This window comes from Syngnathus acus, chromosome 2 (assembly GCF_901709675.1).
Source record: "Syngnathus acus chromosome 2, fSynAcu1.2, whole genome shotgun sequence".
NCBI classification, from domain to species: Eukaryota; Metazoa; Chordata; class Actinopteri; order Syngnathiformes; family Syngnathidae; genus Syngnathus; species Syngnathus acus.
Window position 1 is genome coordinate 17286693 of NC_051088.1, and position 9659 is coordinate 17296351.

Below are 9659 nucleotides of genomic sequence, written 5' to 3' on the forward strand. Positions count from 1 at the left end.
GATTACCAGTTGCGGATCGACTTCACCACATTCGACGGCGTCAAATACTACGCTCTCTACAACGACTTCGCGGTGGGCTGGAACTTGATGGACCCCGACAAGGACGGCTACCCGCTGTATGTGAGCGGCTACTCTGGAAACGCAGGTAGCGGCTCCCGCCGGGGGGGGGGGGGGGGGGCACACTCGAGAGCCCGCGCCGCCTGCGTGTGCTCAAAAGCAAGTTTGTGTGCTTTGCAGGCGATAGTTTCACCCAGCATTCTGGGGAGAAGTTCACCACCAACGACCGCGACCAAGACAAGTGGGATAATGGCAATTGCGCCACCAGGTGGGATGGCGCTTGGTGGTACGAGTACTGTCACTGGTCCAACCTGAACGGGCTGTACAAGGCAACCGGCACCTGCAACGGTCACAATGCAATCTGGAATGATTTGGGGCCATCAAAGCATACCTGCCTGAGATTCGTGGAGATGAAGATCCGGCCCAGAAAGTGAGCGGTCGGCCGGCGGAGCCTGGGAACGGCATCCCCGTGGGATCACGTGGGTGCTGCCCGACTTCACCCATTTGCGCAGCGCTCGTCAAGTAAGATGGCGGTGCGCAAATGTGTGTCGGATTTGGCCCGGGCAAATTGGTTCAAGCGCAATTCCGAAATTGTGGCAATTGGTTTTTCTGTCCTCATACATGAACAAGAAAGCGAATGAGATTCCAACATTCACCTCCCAGGGGAAAAAGGGGCTCAGCCAATTTTTCCTTTCTGTCGTAAAGTTAAACAGGTAGCCCGAGTCAATTTGCCTCTCTAATTCATATCTTGAATGGTGCTCGTGTCAAGGGACGGAAAAAAATTAAATATATATATATATTCTTTTGTTCTCTCCCAATAATCTGCCGATTAATTCCAATTTTTGTTCGGACAAAATGAATAAGTGTGACTTTTCATGGAAAACACAAAATTGTTTGGGTGACCCCAAACTTTTGAACGGTAGTGTATATTTTGTTCAGAACTTGCATCGTAAGTGACAATGCCAGCATAAAAGGTACTGATATGAAAATGTGACAGAGAGTACATTTTGCCAACATCCCTGCATGATGCAAGAGCAGTCTGAAAGGTCAAAATAAATTGGATGTATAAATATGTAAAGCACAGTGTACAAATTAATACATGAATCATATTTATGAGATACCGCTGGGTAGAAAATGTCAAAATAACATTTTGACTGAGCGACATGCATTAACACAGTGGTCGCTCGACGAATGCACTTTTTGAATAAAGATTTGACATAATTTATTGCATTCTGTTAATTGAGAACCACTGATATACGGCACACTATGAGCATAAGTCTTGGGACACAGATCTGACTCCCCCTCCAAAATCTTTTCATTTTCTCTGCTTGTCATAGTGACATGTGGCAATACTCTGACCTCAAATTGTATCTTAGATGTGAGGATTGTGATTATATACGTTGTTTAAAGCAGCCTGGCAAAGAATAGGCAAAATGATTACTGTATTTATTTCCCTATGTAGTGGCAGAATATTGAAAATCTTCGAAAGAACTAAGCAGAAGGATTTTTAAAGAGACAGTAGTCAGTGTGCATGTGTGTTTGTGTGCGTGCGTGTGTGCATGTTGTCCAGATGTGTACACGCCAGCAGGAACCTGGCGACAGTAAACACACTGCTCCTCTTAGCGAATGTGTGAAGTGTGCCTTGACCTCTGACTTGGCATGTGGCCTCCAAATGAGGTTTGTTCAGGACAATCTGTGTCACTTTATAATTCTTTCAATCCTGATGCCTCAGAGTGAGCATATCATCTTCAAGAAAGTACAAATGAACACTAAATAAAAAATAGAATACAGAAATCAAACAATTCAATCAATTCTGGGTGCGCCAGCAGTCCAGATTTGTGAAGTGTTGAGACCAATTATTCTTGTTTGTTCTCTTGCATGGCTGTGAACATACAAGAGTTGCAATTGATGATTCAAGACAAACAGCAGCAGAAGATCAACAAGACAGTTACTAATGTTTGTTTCCTATCAAATTTACCGGCCAGATCTCAAAAGTCAAAATCAAAACTCAACATTAAAACATAGCTTATATTTGTTTTAAACACTTTTTTTTCACATGTGTTTAAAATGGATGAATTAAAGGTTCTTTAAGAGGCTGTCAAATGGCGTGGATGGTGCGCTACTGTGAACTAACCTCATTTGTTATGTCATCAAGTCAAAATGATATGCAAAGGCATGCAGTGTGGAAGAAAACACGCTGCCTTGGCTCAAAACACACATCAAGGGATTAACATGTTGGCTCTGAATGTCAACTGCCAGTGTTAAAATTAAATAGGCACCGAGAAAATGAGAAAAGGCTGCCCAAAGTCAACAGACTCATTCATCGTCATTAGTACGTGTTTGATTGATTGTGAGTCAAAGAAAAGGCAATGTGTGGCTTCTCTTCTTTTTCCGGGCAGGCAGCGCCATGAGGCCTCACCCTGTTCACCTTGCCTGACGTAAGTCGTAAGACAGCCGCGCGGGTGCAAGCCAGAACCGCCGCAAAATGTGTGTTGCCATTCAGGCACAAGTCAGGGTGGAGTCGCCAGGCGGCAGGCTATAGGAGAAAGCTGCGCTTGTTCCACCCGGCCAGAACATTACGGCGCGGATACAACGTGTTTCACATCATACAACGGGAGCTTGTTTACAAATGGAGAAGAAAAGGTGTGTCTTGGGAAAAAGTAGTGTGCTCTAAAAATAACCTTGCACACCCAGAGTGTGGACAGGGTGTGACCAGATGATTGAGGTGGGTCGGGGCACACACAAACAGGATGCAGGAAATAGACTTACTTAAAAAAGAGAAATAAAAGCTCAGTCAAGCGATATCAGCAAAATAATGACTGCACTTGGTCAAAGTTTGATCACGTATTGTAGAAGCTGAAAGCAGATTTGGATTCTGAAAGCCTCACTGCTGTCGACCTTTGGACGTCATATAATTATGGCCATCCTGTTAAAATAAAATACTGCAATATTGTTTACTTTTGCCAAAGTAATTACTATCGTTCAAATAAAGAGCAGTGCGCTTATTTATTCAACCACACAAAGACTCGCCTCATAATCTGAAGCCTCGGGGCATGGCATTCACAAGTGTGGCTGTTGCCCGGAAGTGTTTGCGATTATTTGTTCCAGACCATGGAGGTTTACTGTTAGGTGTTCACTTCAGACTCTGCCCACGTGCATGGACATGTCAAGTCAAAGATTCCAAGATGTCTGGCAAATTTGATGGCAGGAGAGTGAGTGGGTGGCTACTGACAGCCAATTCCAAAAGGTTCCTTTTTTTTTTTCACCCAATTTAAAAACCCCAAAAGTTTTCACATGAAAATGAATTTTCCATTTTTTTGAGGGAGAGCAGGACATGTTTCGAAGCACTGAAATGATATTCTCCTCTCATCTTGGATCATCTGCCTACTCTTAAAACATGACAGACGACACTTTTTTCCACTCTGGTTTGCTATGATGTCACCATAAGGAATACAGCAGCGTGAACATTAGAATTTTTCATTTCAAAATACTGTTGGGGGCAAGTGAATCATATTAGGTGTGGGCTAATTCAACTCCGTCAGTTCCAGTAGCATGCTGGTGTCACACTGGGGAGGGTGTGTGGGAGGAGATATGTAAATTGACCTTTGGGGTCCTATTAGTGGCACCCAAAATCTCAGTCAGTGTACTGACGGACTTCATCACAGGCACTCACATGAACAGTGGCGGGATTGTCTGGTTCAGGTTTGAATAAGTACATTTTGGAATATTTGACCAAGTTGATGGAAGGGGAGTTTTAATAAATTTTCATCTGTGAGGTTTTTTTTTTTTTTAAACCGGGGACAATTGGATACCGTGTGATGGATTTCTCAATGGCAGCAAGTCTTTTTATAGTAATGATGCTATATTTGTCTATTGGAGAAGCAAAGTCATACGGTCCGTATGAGCATTATAGTGACTACAGATCTGGACTGATTGAGCATCACGGGCAAGGAAAACCGACCAGCAGACACAAGTAAGCTTTGGTTCTCTGGCTTCTCAAGTCTACAATACATGTAATTGTAACTCACTAACAACATGTTTCCGTCTTTCTTGCCCTCTTTAAAAGGAACCACTGTGCTTATGTGATCGAAAAGACAGTGTCTTTCACTTTGCAAGATGGGGCGGCCCCGTATGTCAAAGCTGAGTACAACAAGTGTTCCTGGCATAAAAACTGTCCAACGCTTATGTGAGTGATTTCCTTTTATTATGCATTCTACATAGTACTAAATACAAATAAATGCACACCCATAGATGTTTCAAACATGTATTATCTCACCATTACAGTATATCAATAAGTATTATTGTTATTATTATATCTTCCACTGTGAAATTATTACTGTAGCAGCATTAGGTGTACATTTCTTTTAAATCCTCCATAATGTTGCTCTCTATTTTGTTTGTATTTTTTTTCTTCTTGGGAATACATTGTCACTGTCGGGTGGTGTCCAAAGTCACCATCTTACCAGACTAACCACTACATTATTTAATTATACATACATTATCATCATATCTTTGCGTACAAACATTACCACAAAATTCCGAAATACTGATTAAATAAATAAATGGATGGATGGATGGATGGATGGATGGATGGATGGATGGATGGATGGATGGATGGACTTTTCAATGTTGAGGTGATATCATGTCACATGACTGAAAATGTTTCACTTTTCAGACTGTTCAAATGTCAGGATGAGATTTGTTCTCAAGCAATTTTCAACACTTTAAATTTGTTAATACCAGGTGACCTGGGGACAGACCAATAGTTTCAATTTGGGAAAATATAAAAAAAATAGTCTGACGAAGTTTTCTACCTACAGTGATATTATACCAGCATCCATTTATTTGCCTAATGTTAGTATGATTACTACATTGTTTGAAGGAAAAGCCCAAAGTAAATCACTTCAAATTGTTCTCTTCAGGTATCGCCTGATCTACAAACCAATGTATAAGGTGGCACATAAAACAGTCACTGAGTTAGAGTGGCGCTGTTGTCCTGGGTACTCTGGCTACGACTGCATGGAGGGACCCCCACCTTACCAACATTCCATGAAAAGCATGCCACCGTTTAACAGGCCACCATTCAGAGGCCCACAGTTCAAGGGACCACAATACAAAGCTCCTATGTTTAAGGCTTCCATTTTCAAGGGCCCACCTAGCAACCCTGTTGTGAAAGCTAACCCATGGAATCAACCCAAAGGACCTCCCACCGGTGGTTTCAACTCATACCCAATGCCTAACTTTGGACTGCCAAGATCTTCCAGCTATCCAGACACCTCTTTTGAACCATATCCAGATGGGCCCGAGCCCATGCCGGACCATATCGAAGAACATCACACAGCGCATGAACAGAATCAAGAAGAAGTGGAGCATAGGCCAGAAGTGACGCTTGCTCCTACCAATGGCGAACAAACTGAAGGTGAACCAATATCCATTCCAATCCGGTCTGCTTTCATGTGTTTGTTATTGTAATAAATGTGACTGACTATAATACTAAATCTATCCCATCATTTTTTAGGTCTGGCTCTAGACACTGAGACAGAGGGGAGAATATTTCGAATGGAGGAGGACGTAAGACGTCTGAACCAGGGATTGGAGACCCTGAAGGGGACTGTGAATGGCCTGGAGGACAGCCTTCGAGCATCACTAAGAGAAGATGCCAACAGGATGCTCACAGCTCTGCTCTCTGCCGCCCCCAGTCCTCTTTCAGCTCCTGCTATATCTTCGAGCCCCTCCATAGTCGGCTTTGCGGAGATTCCCGGAGGCGATCCCGATGCCGGTGGTCTAGATGGCCGACACATATTTTCAGGGCTCACGGAACTGAATGGAAAGGTAGAAGAGCTCAGGACCGAGCTGCGAGCCAAGACATTGGAGCTTCAGGAGCTTAAAGCCACAGTAACGACACATGACGGAGCACTTGAGAAGTTAGCAACCAGAGAAGGCGCAGAATCAGACTCGACCCATCTTGAGAGCAAAGCCTCAAAGGATACAGAGCAGCTCTTGGATGCCAAACTGAGTGCAGCCAGGACAGACATTCTGGGTGGGTTTGAGAAACGGGTGGAGACTGCAGTGGGCCGATGTGAGGAGAAAGCAGAAGACTTATGTCGCCAGTGTCAGAGGGAGCGAGGTGAACGGCAGGAACAAATGGAAGATGCTTTGGAAGAAAGTGCCAGCGACTTAAGGAGAGAGCTGAGGAACCTTCAGGAGCAGGTTCAACATTTGAACACAATAGAAAGCTGCTGTTCTGTGCTGAGTGGACTGAGCGACAGGGTGCAGTTGGTGGAAACATCAGTGGCAGACCTCAATCAGTCTCAGAGTCACCTAAGAGTGGAGTTGGGAGGTCATAAAGACCACATTGAAGGAATGCTAGAGGGGCGCCTTAAATATGTCGAGATTAAGCTCAACCTGACTGGGCAAGTGGTAAAGAGGAGCAGCATCTCAGACAAAGCGGAAACAGGACTAGGCCTGGAGGCCAGAATGGAGGGCAAGTTGAGGGAACTTGAAGGACGCCTACTGATGGCTTTGGAGGAACTGGGTAATGCCACTGCCCCTGCGCTCCTCGAGGGACATGCCGTTCCGACCCTGGAGACAGAGCTGGAGTCCCTCCGAGGGAGACTCGAGATGGACGTGGACAGAGTCCAAAAACATCTGAGCAACCTAGAGATTCTTTGTTTTTCCTCATGTTCGTCATCTAAAAAACCCACGGCTATCCAAGGGGACTCCGCTTTTTCAAGTAGTGGCCTGGCAGAAGATCAGAATGTCGAGGGGTTGTTAGAAAGGCAAGGTGACCGTTTGAACAGCCTCAACATCACACTACAGAACATCGTGAGGCATCTGACCAACAAAGAGCAGCGACCAAAAGAACAAGGTGAGCTCACCATCCTTAGGTTCAATGTTCGCTCGGTCAACCGGACCCTGAAAGGAATTCAGGAATCACTGGGGAACGTAGTCCACCAGGTGGGACGAGCAAACAGCTCCTGGCATGAGAGAGAGTCACGTCTGGCACAACAGATGAAGGGCGTGGTCCAACTGGTTCGACATCAGGCTTCCATGCTTGGTACAGGTGAGCGCAAACTGACCCGGCTCAAGGGGGAGTTGCAGGAAATGAAGAGACGGCTCGCTGACGAGATCCGAGGTTGTCGGAGCACAGCTATGGGTGTACAAAAAGAGGTTACAGAGGTCGGTGGACGTGTTGCTAATGTGGAGGACCAATGTAAAGGTCTTGATTCTGTAGCAGAAGATCTGGAGAGAATAAGGGAGGAGCTCGACAGACAATCCAATGGCTTCCTCATGCAATTCAATGGGACTCTCTCCAACCATTCCCAACAGTTGTCTGAGCTGAAAGACGAAATCAGAAACTGCAGCTCGAGAGCAGAATCAGCACAACAGAATTACGAGCAAGAGTTACAACGCGGGGACACGTTTACTTCAAAGTAGTAAATAAATTATATGAAAAAAATGAAGGGTAAATATTCTGCTGGTGCTGTGCAAGTCCACGAACATCTCATAATGTTGATGTCATTTTTTTGTAAACTCGAACTGATATCCAGTCTAAAACGTTTTGCAGCAACTAACTGACTCCACTCAATGTTGTGATGACAAACGTTTACTTTTACTTGACTCGTGAAGGTGCTAAGTCTGAGTTGCAATCGTTTTTAACACCCGCCAAATTGTTCGTTACTGTGCTGATTACATGCTGAAAAGTCTTTGTGTATATATATTTTAAATTGTTTTATGTGATGTTCTAGTTTTTATACTTTATTATGTGGAGACTAAATTACACAATGCTTTTTATATAATTTGATATTGTATTAGTCCTTTGCTTTTTATAGCCCTAAATTCCTCATCTATTTACTTTGCTTAGGGTTGCCAGCACAAAAATAAACATTCTGTACTGTAAATGCTTTTTTGCTGAAAATATATTTTGTATCTCTAAAATAAAACAATTAACCTGATGATCAAATTCTGACAGTCAATATTCCCTGTAAAGTTGTGACAAGGAGGTAAGCATTCCACGAGAGGTCGTCAAGAGGTACATTGTCATAATTTGGAAGATACTGCAGAGCACAAATAAAAGCTTTTTTTTTTTTTTTTTTAAATTAAAAAGACATTGAGTCCTAGAAGTAAACAATAAGTGGTGTCACCTTGCGCTCAAATCCATTATCCATCTTCGGAGTTGCGCGCACTGCATTCAGCATTCCAAAGGCATTGCTGAAGTGACCTTGCTGACAATCCTTGTCGGACAAACAATGACAATTATGTGGACGATGAACCCAGTGCACTCTTTTTTTTCCATCCCTCACCTCAATTTAATAGAAATGATTGAAATGTCACAAGGAGGACCATGAGAAAAGAGCAAGAGCTCTCTCCTTTAGCAGTTTTTTTCTGGTATGCCAACTATTTATTTCACAGCATACAGACAAGATTTCTTTTTAACAAGATGTTTGATGAGTTTTTTTTTTTTACTGCTCACCCGTGAACATTTGCAAAAACCCAAATCTGGCACAAAAGCAGAGGATGGTTTTAAAGGTGATTCACTGCGTAGAGTGTCCTCAAGAGTTTTTGTCCTCATTACGGTGATGGTTGGAGGATGGACAGTTAGTATGCTGACTCACATACAAATGTCATCTTTGATTGCGTGAACAAGGTCTGACCCCAGAATGCACCGATTGATTCAGATTGCTCATATTTATTTGTGGTTCCCAAAATCTGAAAATATAGATCAAGGGGATCCAACTTTCAGCTACTTGATCCTCTGTCCTATGGGGCGATCTTCCAGATTTGCTACAAATGGCTACTAACACTCTTTAAGAGCAAACTTAAATCATTCCTCTTCAATGCTCATGGCACAAATTGTGTTTAATGCTAGTTTTTTGTTCGCTAGATATTCATGTTACAAATCTTGTTACGTCTTGTTGGTGTTTTGGGGGCGATTTCCATTCATTTCAATGGAGAAGGATGAGTGTTGTGAGCAACAAGCATCTTCAAGGAATAAATTAAAGCCACAAATCAAGGCACTACTGCATTTCACTGACGAAGCAATCTTCCCAAACTGCTCTCAGGGGTCATAAAGCAAGCGTGGCAAAAAATATGACACCCACGGGTTTTCAACTTCTAGACTAGGCTCATTTCAACATGTCAGGGCAAGTGGCCTGAGAAGGCCCAAGACCCTGCTTGGGTTTTTTTTTTACATGACAGCCCTTCTCTTTGAGGCAGGCTGATATTCCAGCAGTCACGACGCAGCTCGGCTCGAGAGCCCACGTTCCCTTAAGCGGCTTTCCACGACTGTCAGCCTGTGAGCGAGATGGCTGCATGCGGGTGGCGGTACACGATTAAAGTAGGATGACACAGTGCTTTTGGTGCATCGCAAATGCTTCCTACTGGTTTTGCTGCAGCGGCCAAGTCGATTTGACTTTATATTTTGAGAGGATCAGCTCTTAATAATCGCCTGATAAATTTGCTCTCAGTCCCGAACGACACTACGTTGATTGTTGTTATAATCAGGGGTGTCAAGCGTTGGCCCGTGGGCCAAATTTGACCCGCAGTGTCATCATGTTTGGCCCGCCAAGACAAATTCTGCATCGACTTTATGTGTCAATACT

At 43.7% G+C, this 9659-nt stretch overlaps 2 protein-coding genes across 2 annotated transcripts in view; both read left to right on the plus strand.

Moving 5' to 3' along the window:
• LOC119119426 (fibrinogen C domain-containing protein 1-like) overlaps positions 1–629 on the plus strand; it is a 2663-nt gene extending 2034 nt beyond the window's left edge. The window contains exons 8-9 of the mRNA XM_037245758.1: positions 1–145; positions 238–629. The exon at positions 1–145 is cut by the window's left edge and continues 35 nt beyond it. Coding sequence (XP_037101653.1) covers positions 1–145; positions 238–491 — 399 coding nt within the window. The 3' untranslated portion in view covers positions 492–629. The remainder of the gene's footprint in view (positions 146–237) is intronic.
• A 2975-nt stretch (positions 630–3604) lies between these two features.
• On the plus strand, positions 3605–7958 carry LOC119119055 (EMILIN-3-like). Its single transcript, XM_037245660.1, has 4 exons — positions 3605–4030; positions 4124–4243; positions 4980–5476; positions 5576–7958. The coding sequence occupies exons 1-4, from the start codon at positions 3876–3878 to the stop codon at positions 7492–7494; spliced, it is 2691 nt and encodes an 896-aa protein (XP_037101555.1). The 5' UTR covers positions 3605–3875; the 3' UTR covers positions 7495–7958.
• The last annotated feature ends 1701 nt before the right edge of the window (positions 7959–9659 follow it).

Bases quoted from the DNA above. Each gene is read 5' to 3' on its own strand.
- LOC119119055 (XM_037245660.1), top strand. From the start codon at position 3,876: ATGGATTTCTCAATGGCAGCAAGTCTTTTTATAGTAATGATGCTATAT. The intron at 4,031-4,123 runs GTAAGCTTTGGT...CCTCTTTAAAAG, and splicing joins AAACCGACCAGCAGACACAA to GAACCACTGTGCTTATGTGA. The intron at 4,244-4,979 runs GTGAGTGATTTC...TGTTCTCTTCAG, and splicing joins AAAAACTGTCCAACGCTTAT to GTATCGCCTGATCTACAAAC.